We start from the raw sequence: 16,527 nt of genomic DNA on the forward strand, positions 1-16,527 counted from the left end.
CAAGGACGTTGTCATTCCTGTCTTGAAAGTTATAAGACATACATCCAGAAGAATTTTAGCACAAGAGAAGATCTTGGAAGGCGATTCTCACAGTTTGTTTCAGTGGTCAACCTTACTCCATATAAAGAGTGTTCTCTTTGAGGACATCAGTGTTAGATGTGGTCAAGTTGAGGAAGTGATCAATCCGATCCAGGACAGAGTATTTGAGGTACTTCGTACCATTCTTGGCAGAAGGATCGAGGTCGAGACAGATGTGGATTTACAAGAATTTGAAGATAGAATCAAGATCATCTTTCGCAAGGACGCAGATGTTACAGATGAGCAGTATGATCAGATGTATGCCACCATGCTCCTAATTGATAGAACTAAGGAACTTGAACCTACCTGGGACACAGCTCTTCTAGATGCATTTGATCAGGTTATCCACTTAGAAGAGAGTATCAAGAATCTTCCCGAGATTCCAAGCACAGAAATCGAAGGAATTGTGACAAAATTCATTGCATATGCTAAAAAAGAAAATTGGAAGGGGAATAAGATTCTAGATGAAAGGTTGTTACAGATGACATGACATCTTAATTCTCATTGGCTGATACCTCCTAGATTTTTGTGCCAAATTTAATATTTGGCTATGTATTTAATATTGTTCAGTAAAAAGGAGGTCATTTGTAACAAACCCTAATTAGGGTTTAGGTGTCATGATCTTGTCCATCGATTTACTTTCAATCTGGACCTTTCATTGTAACTGGGGATGCTATTTATACCCCCATTTTTCATTTCATTTGTATCAGAATAGTCAATAGAGAAATAGAGAATAGAGTTGTAAGCAATTTTTATGTTGTAGCAAGATTGAGTCTTGAAGAGAGAAGTTCAAGCAATTGTTGTATATGATGACTTGGAAATCAATAAAATATTGAAGTTATGGTGTTTTGTTGCAAGTTTCTTGAGTTATCTTCATGGTTGTTGGATGTACTTGAATCACGCTCAATCAAAGTAGTTTGTTTGAAAGACTAAGTGTGAGATTTGATATTTGGTAGGATTCGCAATCCAAACCACTAGCTTCTTGCTGATTGTAGGAACGCCTTGCGTGGTCGACTGGAAAACATTTTGAGTCCTTAACCTTCAAGCATTTTCGCATCTAGGATATGTACCTTCGTAGTAGTGTCCTTGACCTTTGATGCATTGAACACCATTATTACCTTAGAAGATCGCACTAATTTCAGTTGAGTTGTTATCTTATGGCAAAATTGAAATTGGTTGAGTCTTGCCAAATCTCATTCATGCTAAGTCGTTCATAGGGTTAGACTAGATTAGACCTCTCAAACCCTGTCCTTTTTCCTTTTTTTTGAAAGTTCCTTTTAGATTAGTAAAACCTTCGAACTATTGAATCCGTAAGAAGCCTTGAAGGAAACAGCAAATCACATCATACCACTAAAAAGCTTGTCCACACGTGGAGACCCCACTAAAAGAACCTTGGAGTCCACCTAACTGATCCTTTTTTGCAGATCTTCAGCAGTTAGAGACTATTTTCTCAAGAGAGGATAAGATGCCTAATGGTATTTTATTCTGTGTATGATTGTGTACAAAATACACGTCAACAGGAACAAGGATTGGATCCCAAACAAAGTAGCAAAAGAGGTTTATAGTGAATTTCACTATGGACCCTTTGGAAGGGTCAGGAGCAAAATTCTCTTTTAGGTTAAAATCTTGATTTTCAAAATCATCCAACTCCATCTCAAGGCAAGAACGTACCAATTCATCTTCCAACATGCCCTAGAGACCAACACTTAGCCAAAATTAGGAAGGAAATGAGAGCTACAAAGATTTTCGCTTTGGACCCTTTGGAAGGGTCAAGAGCGAAAATCATGTTTTGGGTTTGATCCTTGACTTTTCCAACTCTCATCCTCTTTGGGAGGCAAACATAGATCCTTCCTCATGCATCTCCACCTTGGTCCTGACTCTTGCTAAAGGAAAAATGAGTGTTTTCAAGAATTTCGCTCTAGACCCTTTGGAAGGGTCAGGAGCGAAATTCCTAATCTTGGCCAAAATCCTTCACATTTTCACATCCCATCACCTCAAAACTAGAACGTTGGTCTAGACAAGGGAGAAAATGAGGTTTTCAAGAATTTCGCTTTGGACCCTCTGGAAGGGTTAGGAGCGAAATTCGCTTTGGACCCTTTGGAAGGGTAAGGAGCAAAAATTTGACATTTTGGTCTCTCTGTCGGGATCATTTTATGGAATATAACATTTAAGTATAAGAAAGCTTATACTTTAAGTTATATTCCATATATACTGTCAGGATGTTTGAGAGTGGTTTCGGACCTCCAGGAGTTATATTGCAAAATCGAGTTTTTGGAGGATTCTTTAGTTTTCCAGACAGTCAAATTTCAGAATCAGGACATTCCAGACAGCCAAATTTCAGGATCACGACATTCCAAACTTAGCCAAATTTCAGGGCATTTGAAGACCAGGATGACATTCTAAACTTCATCACTCACCAACTTGACCTAGCTCGAACCTTCAAGAATGACACTTACTCACCAAGCAAGACACAATTAGCAACAAGAGCAAAACCAAGCCCTAAAGAGGACTCTCAAAGAAACCCTAATTCTGGGGCCCCAAAGACTCAACCTTGGCTCAAGCAGAGCCTGCCATCCTAGTGATCCCCCTAGCAACACTCAAAAAGCAAAGGCTAACAGACAAAACCCTAAAGACCCTAGAAAAACAAACCCCAGAAAGCAAAAAGTAGGGTCCCCATTTGCAATGGGACGATGTGTGAATACGTCACAACACAACCTTACACCGGCTGAACTGGCTTCTGTGACCAGCACCACAAAGAACAGGGGCATGAAAAAATCATTTGTAGCTGAAGGACCATGGCGCTGAATCATGGATGTCGTGAAGAGCAAGCTTACCAGGTCCAGCCGCGCATCGGACATCGCCCTACCGCAGATTGTTTGGATGAATGGACTTATGAATGGGGTGCAATACGACTGGGCTACAGTACTTGCCGACGGGATGTGTGAGTTCATGACTCTACACCACTGCACCTTCTATATGCTGCACTATGCCATTGGGTTGTTACTGGAGGCCATGCGTTCCCAGCTGCTGGAAGCCGAAATAGACATCAAACCGGCAGGTAGTTTGGCACCAGGGGAGCCACCCATTTTTTATTGGCAACATTTGGATGTAGGACTGGCACCTACGACAAGGCAGAAAAGGCGAAGGCAGGATGCGTCCGAGTCCAAGGACTTTGACAATGGGCGGGGAGAGACTTCGGAGGCCTCGAGTGATTCCGATGGAGATAGTGGGGCAAGCTTGGTCGAGGCGGTACCAGCATCCACACCCTCACCCAAAGTCTTGTTCACCACACCCATGCTGACCACCTCAGTGCAATTGAGTCTGGGTGGCATTGCGTCCATTCCGACCTTCGGGGAGCTGAGGCCGCCGGTAGTAATGGGGCTGCCACCCGGGACAGAGGAAGGGAGGACAGAGATAGTTCCATCCGAAGAAGTAGGTGAATCCAAGCCCACAGGAAAAGTGCAGGGGCATGATCAGGCAGTAACAGGAGCAATAGGCGGGGGGATACTACACCCCCTCGAGGAGGACAGTTGGTTGAGCAGAGAGTTCGAGATGACACCCATGTCGCCTAGGTCGGTTACTACCATTTCTCCCTCACGGGATACCCCGTGCGTGGTGACCCTCAGGAGGACTTAGACGCAGTAGTGATGGACTTAGATAGCGACGGTTCTCCCAAGGATGTGACACAATCGACGGAGGTACAGGGCAGGGAGTTGGCACTGGAGCAGATAGCTGAAGTCCCGTGGATAGCCAGCGGGGCAGGGTAGAGAGCCACCCGGAGAGCAGGCAGCCAGGTAGGGTAGACGTGGAGGCGTACCTCCAAGAGATGGTGGGTCGTGGGGAGACTTACTTCCAAGAACTAGTACAGACTTATTTGCAGGAGGAAGTCCGCCGAGGGCGGGAGGTGATGGCTTCCCTTTAGTCAGAGGGCCTGAACAGTACCGTTAAGGAGTTGGAGTGGCTGCTCAGGTTTATGCGCGAGGGTTGTCCGCAGGCATTTGCTGCCTGTTTTGAGAGAGGTGGATGGCCAGAAACTGAGACGGCAGAGATGTTGGCCGCATGGGCAGTGAGCACGCCACTAGTGGAGAGTAGAGTGGAGTCTCTCGAGAGGCAGATTGAGCAAACCTTCAGGGAAGTGTATCACACTCTTCGCCAGACGGAGTCCATGTCTACAGGACATCTCACTGCGAGGGCGGCCGCGGAGAGAGCTCGCGAGGAGTTGGCCACCCAGGTTGACATTGTGCAGAGAGACTTGGACCGCCGGGAGACGACGTGGGAAGCCGAGAGGGCTCAGTTTGCTGCCGAGAAGGAACGGTTAGCTACAGAGTTAGAGGACGCAAGGGCAGCACAGGCGACCCTGACCACTAGTCCGGTACAGGTGCGAGAGACGGTGGATGCCAAGGAAGGAAAACTCCTGGAAGCTGCTTAGATGGTTAAGTCTGCCATTGAGCACAGAAAGGTTGCTGAGCGGGACCTCCAGGTGCGGACACAGCAGGTGTATGACCTGCGCGCATGGCTAACACCAGCATCATCATCAGCCCTGCCACCTGTTGCTTCAGGGATGCCCCCTCCGCCCCCTTCTTCTTCTCTACCTTGATTATGTTTAGTGTATGCACATCCTCTCTGTTTCTGTATTAAGTCGTCCGGAGACGATTTCTTTTCTTGGGGGGGATGATGTTGCCGGGAATAATCATTATGTTATGTTGTCGTCGGTAATTATGAGTTTCGTTAGTTAGTTAGTCATCCCGAAGGGCAGTTGGGCGCAACGGTTGGTCGCACCCCTTCGGGTATTATATATTACATACCTTTCCTTCGAAGTATCATCATGATAGTCGTATCGGGGTGTAATGTTATAAGCACTTGATGTACATGGATTGTTGAATTAATACAGAAACTAGTTCTTTAATATCTTTCAATTATGTTTTGTGTATTTACTTTTTGCATTTAAGGTTCACCAATATGCGGCAAACAAGCTCAAATCCAAAATATCAAAACTCTGCATAATGAAAAGAAGACCTAAAATCTTCTTTAATCTTCTCCACTTAGGGTTTGGTGCGATTCCCAAGAAAGGTGCGATTTGGCATTTAATGATGTTTTAACTTTTATTATTTATTTTTGACTATTGAAGTGTCAAAAATAAATCACTTTCCATTTAATATAAAAACTGGCCCCATCTGATGAGAAATAGACCCTCACTTAAGTTATAACTTAAAGTGACTTTTAAAACATTAAAACATTAAAGTTCGCCCATTTAATATTTAATTAAATATTAATATCTCTATAAGTATTCATCAGAATTGCCTGTCGTCAAAACTGGAGACTGCCAAACCATACTCTGCCCCTGCCCAACCCACTGGCTATAAATAGCAGGACTGCTAAAAATAGAAAGTATCTCAAACGAAGTCCTGGAGACCTCAAACAAAAACCAGTCCTGGAGTGCTTGCTCTGAAGATGACGAATCAAACTCCGGAGGACCCTCTAACCAACCTCATCAGCCTACGAGGGTCAATGATAGGCTAATCTACTCAGCTGATAGATGTCAACTAGAAGGGGGCATCACACAATATATAGTACGTATTCAAGGGTGAGGGCTCATTTTCTTCACATATCAGGGAAAGCTATCAACCCTTGTTTGAATGAAGTAGAACAATATGAACTTGAAGCTATTAGGGATCAAGAAAGGGTTGATGGGAAACTGACTCATCTGAGCTCTCATGCTTCAACAAAAGGATCAACTCAAAATCAACATAGAGAATCAGAGATGGATGTGTCTTCTAGACCTGTGACAACAAAAGATGTAGGGTCCACTAGCAAGAGAACACACATTGGAAAATTATATGATGTGCTAGCTCAAGATGCAACTTATGTAGGAATCATACACTTCTTTTATGGAAAGGAAAACCATTTAAAATTGCTCGCTCGCCTTTCTATGAAGAGATGGTCCAACCTATCAATAATGGACCAGCAGGTTATAAACTGCTAGGGTATGGAAAACTTCACAATACTCTTACTCATAAAGAAAAAGTTCAACTAAAGCAACAAGCTGCACCAATGAAAAGAATGTGGTCTACAGAGAGATGTAGCATTGTAAAAATGGGTGGACAGATACTAAAACTAGTCTATTTTTTAATATCATGGTAACCTGCAGCAATTTGAAGGCAACAAATTGTTAAGTGCAAGAAATAAAAATGCAAAGTTCCTCAAAACTGTGTAACACCACTACAGAGGTTAGGGGCATCACATGTCATGTTCCAACCATAATCCATTTTGTAAACACTCATATTTATGTATGAAATGTTTTAATGACCAATGATCCTTATTTTGATCTCCTCACCATTTATTAAAGAAGTATTGTATTGATTGTATTTATTGATTATTAATCAAAAATTTAAATAATAAGCAAGTATTTTTATACATTTAAATAATAAGCAAGTATTTTTATGAGATTCCTATATTAACTAATAAATAAATATTGACCAAATGATAATTAATAAATAAATAGTGACCAAATGATAATTAATAAATAAATATTAATCAAATGTTAATTAATGAAAGAATGATTGAATTGTCTAAGAGTCACGATATTGTAAAGAAAACAATATTAAGAGGAGGTCCTGACTTTCAATAAAGTCACATCCCTCCCCAAGGGCAGCAGGGACTCTTGGCCATTTTAAATATGAGGCCAACACTTCTCATGTGGAGGTAGAAACGGGAATAAGAAAAGAAAGACAAATGAATCGCTTAAACAAAAAAAGGAATCTGGGCATAGAAAAAGAAACGGACTGGCTGGAGACTAACACGGCAGTCAGCAATCAAGCAAGGGCATCGAAGCCATACTCGGGGACTGGTATGGTATAATCTGCTCTCCATGTTTTATGATTCTGAAATATATCATATTTCCTATTCACACAATGTAATGATATAATAAATCACAGCCATTTTCTGTTGCCATAAGGGAAGAATACATGTAAATAATAAGGTTACAGTGATACAATCACTGTTATAACTTCAAAATTTTAATAGTATCCCTATTTTATCAACATTAGTCATTGATAGAACTGTAATGAAAATAACTGCCAATAGATGTGACTTTCATGCATTATCTCACTTTTCACATGTTATGCATATCATTTCATATGTGAATAGAAACTGGTAATCATTCTGATGCAATGTTAGTACCTAGATATTTCATGCTCAAACTCATCATGGAGGAGAAGATGAGGGATGTGGGGAGAGGGTTAAGGCTGCAAACTAAGTAGGCCACCTTGCTGGATGCCTAAGTGCTGACATCAAGGCCAAGAGGATCAATGCTCCGCTCTTGGGCTTAGCCTGGTTAAGCTGAGAATTCTTCTACCTTTTCCTCATACCAACCCTACCATGATAGGTTGGTAGCAACTCAGAAGATAAGGCATGGATGGGACAGTAAGACGAGCAACCTGCTAAGTAGGCCACCTTGGATGGCGCCTAAGATCTGCCACCAAGGCCAAGAGGGTCAATGTTCCGCTCTTGGGCTTAGTAAGGTTTGGCTGAGTCACTCCTATCATGTCCTATCCCAAACTTAGAATAGGTTTAATATGATTATAGTTAAGCAGAATATAGGTTTACATGTTCCAATTGACAGCATTAACAACTTAATTTGTGTGTGTGTGTGTGTATACACACACTTGTGTTTTATATGTGATGATTGCAGGGCTTAAAAGTCAAGAAGTTGTTGGAAAGATAACTATTACAAGTAATTCCCTTAACCCTAGTCTTCTGAATTTGTGTTTGCAAGGTTTAATTTGAGGCAATTAAGAGTAGGGGATATTACATCACATGCAGTCCAAGTTATTACAGATGCTGCCCCTATTTGTAAAGCAACAGGCTTCATGGTACAAAAAAAGTACAGGCATATATTTTGACCACCAAGTTGTGTGCATTTGTTAAATAATGCACTCAAAGATATTTACAAGTTTTAATGGATTCTAAATCTCATTAAAAAGGACAGAAAAATACAAGAGTTCAAATGTAATCATCACTGCCAACAAGCCATTTATCAAAATTTTGCAAGGTGAAACTCCTCAAACCTACTAATACACAGTTTACTTATTTTATATTACTTAACCATTTTTATGCAGTCAAAGAAGCTTTGTGTTCCACAGTAGTTACTGATGCATCGACAGCATGGAGACAATCTACATCAAATACTGCAGTTGAGGTCCTTGACCATTTTGGGCTGATGTCAAATTTGATGTTGCCTTTATTCAACCCATAGGTGAGGTGATCAAACTTACAGATTCAGAGAAGGCATGTTTAATTGACATCTATGAAGAAATATATTCTGTGTGAAATAATTAAGAAAATAAGAGATGTTGGAGATCCTTCTCTATATCCTTTGATAGAAGAAAAGGCACACTAAAGATAGAACAAAATTAACACGCCCCTTCATTGTTCTTCTCATGCCTTAAATCCTAAGTCGTATGATATAGAAGTGACCAAGAAGAGGTGTCCATATGAGGATTCTGAAGCAATAAAGGGGTTTTGGGCTGCAGTAACAAAGATTTCTGGGTGAGGTGAGCATGCTTCATTTATCAAGATGGCAGAATAAGCTTTGATGTGGGCAAAGTGGTTTCTTCTCTGGAAGCCTCTTATATGATATGCAAACAAAGAAAAATGAAATAGAGTGGTCGTGGAAACATGGAAGTGAAAGACCTAAATTTCAATCATTTGCAGTACAATTGTTTTCACAAGCAGCCAGCTCTTCATCTTGTGAAAGGAATTGGTGTACTTATGGTTTCATTCATTTATTCATCCATTCATTGAAGAGGAACCAATTAGGGTTGAAGAAAGCAAAGAACCCAATCCACATTCATAGATCGCTTCACATTCACTCATGTGTGGTTGATGAAAGCAAAGAACCCAATCCACATTCATATCCCACTTCACATTCTCTCTTGTGTGGTTGACGAACACAAAGAAACCAATCCACATTCATAGCTCGCTTCACATTCTCTCTTGTGTACGGCCTAGGCACAAGGAAAGTCCTTCAACAAAATGGGACCAAATTATCCCCCCTATGAGCTAGCTACACCCTTGGAGGATGAAGTGGTTGATGCCGATGACCTCAATGATTTACCCCTAGTTAGATTGCTCACAAAGGAACTTAAGCTTGACAATGATGAGCATCTAGAGAACATCATAGCTGAGACCATGAAAATTGACGGCAGAGGTGATGGAAGAGTGGAACTTCATCCATTGAATGATATAATATGATAATTTAGATTTCTGATTTTTGTTTTTCATATGCATATCAGCATTTCAAAATTGCGTCAAGCATTTTCAATGTTGACACCATATTTAATATATTTTATCTGTCCTTGTGTTTTACTGTGTTTAAACTTAAAAGTTCAATATCATGATATTGATTGTTAAAAAAAATTAAATAACAAACAATTGATCGTTTTAGTTTTCCTCTAATTGAACTTGACATATTCAAAGTTTCAATATACATTTTTAAAGAACCGGCATCTCCTACTTTTTTCAAAAAATGATATACTAGTAATGGTACCTGTCTCTGGTACCAATACGGCAATACCAGTCTCCTAGCACCTATGATTTTAAGATTCATTATCGCAACAGTACACAAACATTAGCAGTCTGTGCACCAAAGACCCTACAACTTTTGGAGCCTATGTTTGTGTCTAGACTAAGTTACCGATCCAGGTTCAAGTACACTAGTACAGGAAATTTTGGGGGGGGATAGGGTACACCAGTATGGCAAAACCAGTGTTTCACGTGGACACGTCCACACCCCCCTGCCCGCCTCCCCCTCCACATCCCGGGGACATTGAGGTTTCTGGGACATGGAGACTTGGGGGAACATCCCCCCACAGCACTGCCACCTCAGAGGGGGATGCTGCCAGGTTGCTTACTATATGGCACACAGCATGTAATGCTGATTGCAACCTTTAACTTCATGAAAACTAATTTGCCTTTCATGGGGCACTCATGGAGATATTATATTGAAGATTTTGCCTTGATAATTTCAATTCAACGTATTATTATTTCTTAGGGAACAGGCAAGGATGAAAATGGCCAAAAAGTAGATGTTTTTCTAAAGATTCTATGAACTAGCAATTCTTAGTCATTTAATCATCCATGGTCCCACAGCCACTTAAATTAGAACACAAAAAGCAACTATCCTTTGATCACGTGCATTGTGCACTCCAAAATAGCACTACTTTTCTTTTTGGCTTTTTGTGAACCACAACATAAAATCTTTCCTTCTTAGCAATTATGAAGAGAAAACTCATCCAAAATTCTGATTCTAAAATGTTAAGAGCTAACTCCTCACCATTTGAAACTCATTGCCAATGGAAAAGCTTTAAAGTTTGACTAATTAATGTTTGTTTGGAATCAGACATAGTTTTCAAACTGTTGATCATGCCTGTAATTAGGAAACTTGCATCAATTATTCTGGACAAAATATCAGCTTCATACAAGCTGGTCAATCATCATAAGTTGCAAATATGATACAGTTAAAATAATATTCAAACTTTATGCATTAACAAATTGTAAGGATAGAAATAACTTTGAAAAAGTTGAAAGATTTAAATACCATCTGCCTTAACTTGTGCCAGTGGGTCTACAGCCATGTTCCCAGTTCGAGCAGCTCCTGTAATCAGAACCTCATCGTCTCTCCTATTTGTGCTTCCTATAGTCAAGTTAGAAAAATCTTCATAAGTAAGAGATACTCCAATGGTGCACAATTCTGGCAAAAATTGAAAGGAACAAAAACTACAGAATCTCATTTCTTAACAAATAAGATAGTTTTACTTTTAAGCACCAACACTACACATATGCTTGTAGGAAAATGCATGAGGAATTTGATTATCTCTGGTGATTGTGAGATTTTACAGATTTTTTTCAGCTATCTCCATTACAATAGTAGTGGTATTGTCCATGGAAAATTATATGCAGATATTCAAGCCAACAGCTCTTCTATACTATCAAATACGCAAAGACAATAACTTCAAATATAATATGTTGTCTAATGGGAGGCAAAAAGCATGCATTGTCAATACTATACCCAAAAATATTAAGCATGCCAAAGAGAAAGCAGCCCATAGACTTCAAAACCAACTCTGTCACTCTATCTTGCAAAAACAAAACAGTTATTGCAAATAGAGGAGAGAATGCTGTCTAGGTGAAATCACAAGAGCCGAAAAAGACTCATATTTTTTTCATGTATCTATATTTTCCGCTCGATCTGTTTCATTACCACCTTTAGGCTTTAGCATAATGGTACAATAAAAGGACCTATGGCAAGAGCTCACAATGGAAACATTTTGGCGACACTCCTATTATTTTGAGTCTGCCCCATGATTATCCATGCCATTTATGTCTGAATTAAACACCTCTCATGTTGATCCTCTCTGCTCCTTGACAAGGCCTCCCTCCTTGCTCTCCCTCAATTCATCAAGACGCCACATTAAATAACGTTATTGCACCTGTAAGGTCTAAAGTTTAAACTCACCCATCGTTTTCTTCCCCATTTCAGTCACTCTTAGCAATCCAATCAACCAAGGCCCATTTAACAAGCCAAAGCAGCTGCCCATTTTAAAGATTGTTACCAGCCTCAGAAGCACCACGACGAGAAATCTAGCTACAAAAATCTAAAGTGAAAATCAGTCTGTTTGTCTTAATCAAATAATTTATTCCAAGTCAATTACAGATTAACCACAAACTTAAACTAAGAACTTAAGAAGATATTAAAATAGTTTAATGAGACGATCCTTCATTTCGAAGAAAAAATATCCTTTGAGAAATTCATGGAAGACCTCTATGCATTTCTCAAGGAATTGAAAATCAAGGCTATTAGAATTCATGAAAAAAGGAAGATTCCCAAGACTTTCAATGTCAAGACTGGGGGAATTCATAGAAAGGAAGGCTAAGATTCATTATATATTGATGCACAAAAAATGTATATAATCGGGAGTTTCTGCTAAGTGACAGTGAATACAGCTTCAAGTACCCTGAATATTTTACATCAGGTTGTAAGCCGGTATAATTTTGAAAAAAACAAAATTCCTCAATCAAGAGTGAAGCGAACCTTTCGACCTTGGGAATTGAATAAGGGAACTAAGTTATATTCAAGAAATACGCAGGACTTTTCAAGTACCTCTAGTCTATGCTTTTATTTCTGAATATTTTCCAGTGCCTTTTGAAAAACTCCATATTTAAAAACCCCCGTTATATGCATGAAAATAAAACTATGTTCCACAGAGTTTACAGGATGGAGACAGCAGGAGGCATTGTGGGGTCAGTAGTACCGGAGGCCGATTTTGGGGAATAGTGGGAGACAGCAGTATATATATAAAAAAATTAAAAATTAAAGCATTTCTCAAATATTACAGTTCATAAAGATCTAAAATATCAGGATACAGAAGTACATAGTATACTTTAACAAATTGCTAAAGAAACAAAATAATGTTTACTTAGTAACAATAATGGTCTCTGTCAGCATTGACATAGTGTGATGGTTAAGTTGTGGTGCTGTTGTTCTTGTCATCAAAGTTCAAATTCCGTTGGGGTGTTATTAATGATTATTCAAATTGAAGATCAAGTCCCCCATTTGTGACCTCACTGATTCATAGCTCTGGATCAAAAGCGTTTAACCCTTTAAAAAACAACGGTGGCCCCTGGATTTAGCCAAAGAAACAGAAGCATTAAACTTATAATATACCCAATCTTTTAGTCTGTATAAATAAACCACTGAAGAATCCTACCGCCATGTTTACAAATTGGAATACAATGAGAATAAGAATGTCAATATATGATCCCTATAACATATTGTTTTGGGGGAGCAATAATACATATTTTTTAGAAAATAATCATATTTGGCATCAAGCAGAGTGAGCTTTAAATTCCATCCCTTCAAGCCATGACTTTTATTTGTGTGAGCAATGTGAATATTCAAGGGTGACTAGTTATTAACCATGCATACTCGCTTCCTCTTCATTTCTTCCTCTTCAAGTTCACAGCTGCAAGTGCAAAAAATGATGGTAATTTTGAGAGGCAATGTAAATGGGCGAGTGGGTTACATATAGGATGTGTTTAGGATTTCATAAGTGGCATGGACCAGATTATGGCTCCCTGCTCACTTTCACGTTTCAATGAAAAAACTGTTTATGTTTTTTCGATTTAAAGATAGAAAATCTGTCCTTGATTTTCCTAGAGACGTCCCTGCTGTCCCCATGTCCTGGAGACAGTAGTGGGGACAAGGACATGGAGCTGGGGTGTGCAGACATTTCGCCGTATATCCCTGAAATAAAACAAAAAGAAAACATGATAGTCAAAGGAAACATGAAATCATTTATTTTTAACATATTGAGCCATTAATTGGCAACTACAAATCTAAAAAGTGGCAAGTGGCGAGACTACAAAACAACATCGCAGAGAATGCCAGTTAATTCAGGAAAACAGCTTAGCCCAAATTTCACAAGAATATGTTCGAAAATTTCAACTTTCAACAAACATGGAAAGCCCAAGTTAAACAAAAACAATAGTAAAACGTTTAGAAAACAAAACCATTGCTAGATACGAAATAACAGATTAAGAGGGGATATAAATAAATAAAAATCGAATCTTTTGCTAGAAATTGAAAACAATATATACAGACACTAAATCGCAATCATTATTCTAACTCTTAAAATTATAAATACGCTTATAAAATATATACAGAATACAACTGCATATAAAATCTCATTTTATTACAGCCACTGTTTTCTTACATAAACATTCCTACACACTTGCATAATATTCACAAAGAAAACCAAGATCCAAATCGCACCAGGGACAAAAACATTAAAGAAGAACCTTACAACTAAGCCTACCAAGCATTACCCATTAGAACGTCAAACAGATGGCAAAGAGGCCCATGGCTCAAATGAGTAATAGTTCAGATTGCATGCCAATTCAAATGAGAGACAGGTTTGGATGGACAACAAATTAGGAGGAGTGGAAGGAATGGACGTGCTTATTCTGTGTACAGACTATAGAGGATAGTAGGGAGAGAGTGGCACTTCATCTTGGAATGTTTAGCATTCAAACTAAACATCTGATAACATGAAAGTTGACTCTGTGCTTGCTTTTTATAGAGAAGTCCGAGCATGATACTCTTTATTGTGATGTCCAAGCTAGATATTCTAACATCACAAGATTTACTCTATACAGAGTAGAAAGACGAGAGATTTCTGCCAACAATTAGCCTCTCAAGATTGAACATCTAGCTATAAAAACACTTTTGTTCTCTTATACAACTAAACTGATATAGCAGTCCCATAGACCACTAGGGATTCTATATATCGTATCAATTTCAATTGCAATCATGTCAAAGGAAAAGATAACAGATATATTAAATACATGCAAACTGATGTGATTGTCTCATGTACCGCAATAGACTCTAAATAAAATCAATTTCAATATCAATTTGGACTGAATTTCCGCCATGCCGGCCAAAAGAAATAGATCGAATGACATTTAACGTCACCGAAATCCAAAGCTACCAAGCACCCACTTTTACCACAAATCACCAAAATCATTAAAAAAAAATTGGGTGCACATGAAGATGGTGTTAAAATTTCAGGAATTTTTTTTAATGGCTAAATATCAATCCCCTTAAAATATTCCCATAAAAACACCTTTTTTAAATGCACCTGTACAATGGCGCCTTTTTTCAAATCATAAAATTGGTCCTCAATTTCCCAATCAAAAAATACAGAGAACTACCAGCATTCAACAAACAAGATGTACACAAGCGCCCTTGATAGAAATCTTCAAAACGGCTCCTAGTTATTGATGAAAAATGGAAGAAGAAAATGTTTTTAAAAAGAATTTGGTAAAAATGAAGGCTTTATTCAAATCTCTTGATGGGTAATCAAGTTTTGACGAAATATGCAGACAAAAATAAAAGCAATCCTTTTCATTAAAACACGCGCACAATTTTCGTTTGAATTCTTATAAATAGTAATCACAGTTGGATGAAATAAGCAGAAGTTGTTTTTTTAACACACGTATAAAGTTACGTTTCCTCCAATCTTTGTAGGGAATTTCAATTCAAGGTGAAAATGCAGAAACTAAATTTTGAAAAATAGTTTGAAACGAGAAAATACCCGATTCGGTTCCATCAACAGCCATGGCGATCACATTCAACTGTCTAGCACGACTCGATCGAATGCCAACGTGACAAAACTAAACAATTGGAGTTGAGATTGCGACACTTTTTCTTGATCGGACCGAAATTTTTACGAGATGAGAAAACGAACTTAGGATTTCAAGAGAAATTTTCCGCCTGCAATTGTTTACTTGTTTCACTAGAATTCCACGCAGAATTTGGTATAGGCAAACTGATATATATATATAGCTCTCTATATGTGTCTGGGGGCCTCTATATGTATAAAAATGTGTGCATCTATCATCCGATACCTATGGAGAGCGCCATTTATAGGTGGACCTAATATAGAGAATCAGTTTTTTTATTATTATTATTTAAATCTCGTTTTTTTCCTTTATCAAATGTTTATTTTTATTATTCTTATTTTATGGAGGTTTGTCTATAAATTTATTTTTGTTATTTCCTCTTCACTCTTTTTATGTTGGAGTCTTACACTTAACAAGACTTAATTTCTTGTGGCTCATTAAGAATCTTTCAACTTCGCTACCAAATCAAGGGTCCTTGACCAAATGGGCTCCCATTTGAAGATGAATAAGCCTATTTAACTTCAATAATTTTGTAAGTTAGATATACGCATATATATTAAAAGATTAGATAATAATATATTATTGAGAGAATAGATATATCATAAGTAATAATTGTGATAAAAGTAAATATGAAGCAATAATAATTATTGAAAAGCAAGAGAATTTATACTATGTATGGCAAATTATGTGAAAGAGATGCATGCCTTCAACTTTATTTCATTCAGTTCAATTTCAATCAATTTATACATTTTATGAATCAAACTAAAAAACTTACTAAGACTAGTAAACTATGGTCCCAATCAAAAATTGAAGAGTAGATATGATCACATCATCCCTTGAAAGTTGAAATGGATAACTAGATAAGGATAAATTAACTTCCAAATTAAAAAAATACAAGAAGAAAATAATCATAACTTCTAGCACATTGGCCAAAAATTATGTTATAGTGTTTCTTGGAAGTAAATGCAAAAAAATAGTAAAGAGAAGACCACATCAAAGAGGTGGCTTTCGAAACAAAAAAATAATGATACGAATTCAATATAAAAATTTATGGTTGTTTGGGAGTGCCTTGATCTTTCTTATTTATAAGCATAACTATGTAAGGGCACCCCCCTCGTCCTAATTAAGTTAGCTTAAGGAATAACTAAAACAAAAAGATGAAACTCATTAGATTAGAAATGCCATAAGCACTTATTCTTCTTACTCCAC

The 16,527-nt window shown here is 38.2% G+C and overlaps 1 protein-coding gene across 1 annotated transcript in view; it reads right to left on the bottom strand.

Annotated features, from left to right (window-relative positions):
- LOC131036596 (uncharacterized) overlaps window positions 1–15,534 on the bottom strand; it is a 50,179-nt gene extending 34,645 nt beyond the window's left edge. Inside the window, exons 1-2 of the mRNA XM_057968502.2 lie at window positions 15,231–15,534; window positions 10,676–10,771 (exon numbers count right to left, since the gene is read on the bottom strand). Of these exons, the coding sequence (XP_057824485.2) occupies window positions 10,676–10,678 (3 nt within the window). The 5' untranslated portion in view covers window positions 10,679–10,771; window positions 15,231–15,534. The remainder of the gene's footprint in view (window positions 1–10,675; window positions 10,772–15,230) is intronic.
- Between the last annotated feature and the right edge of the window lie 993 nt (window positions 15,535–16,527).

The sequence above is a fragment of the Cryptomeria japonica genome, chromosome 11 (genome assembly GCF_030272615.1).
Source record: "Cryptomeria japonica chromosome 11, Sugi_1.0, whole genome shotgun sequence".
In the NCBI taxonomy this organism is placed as follows: domain Eukaryota; kingdom Viridiplantae; phylum Streptophyta; class Pinopsida; order Cupressales; family Cupressaceae; genus Cryptomeria; species Cryptomeria japonica.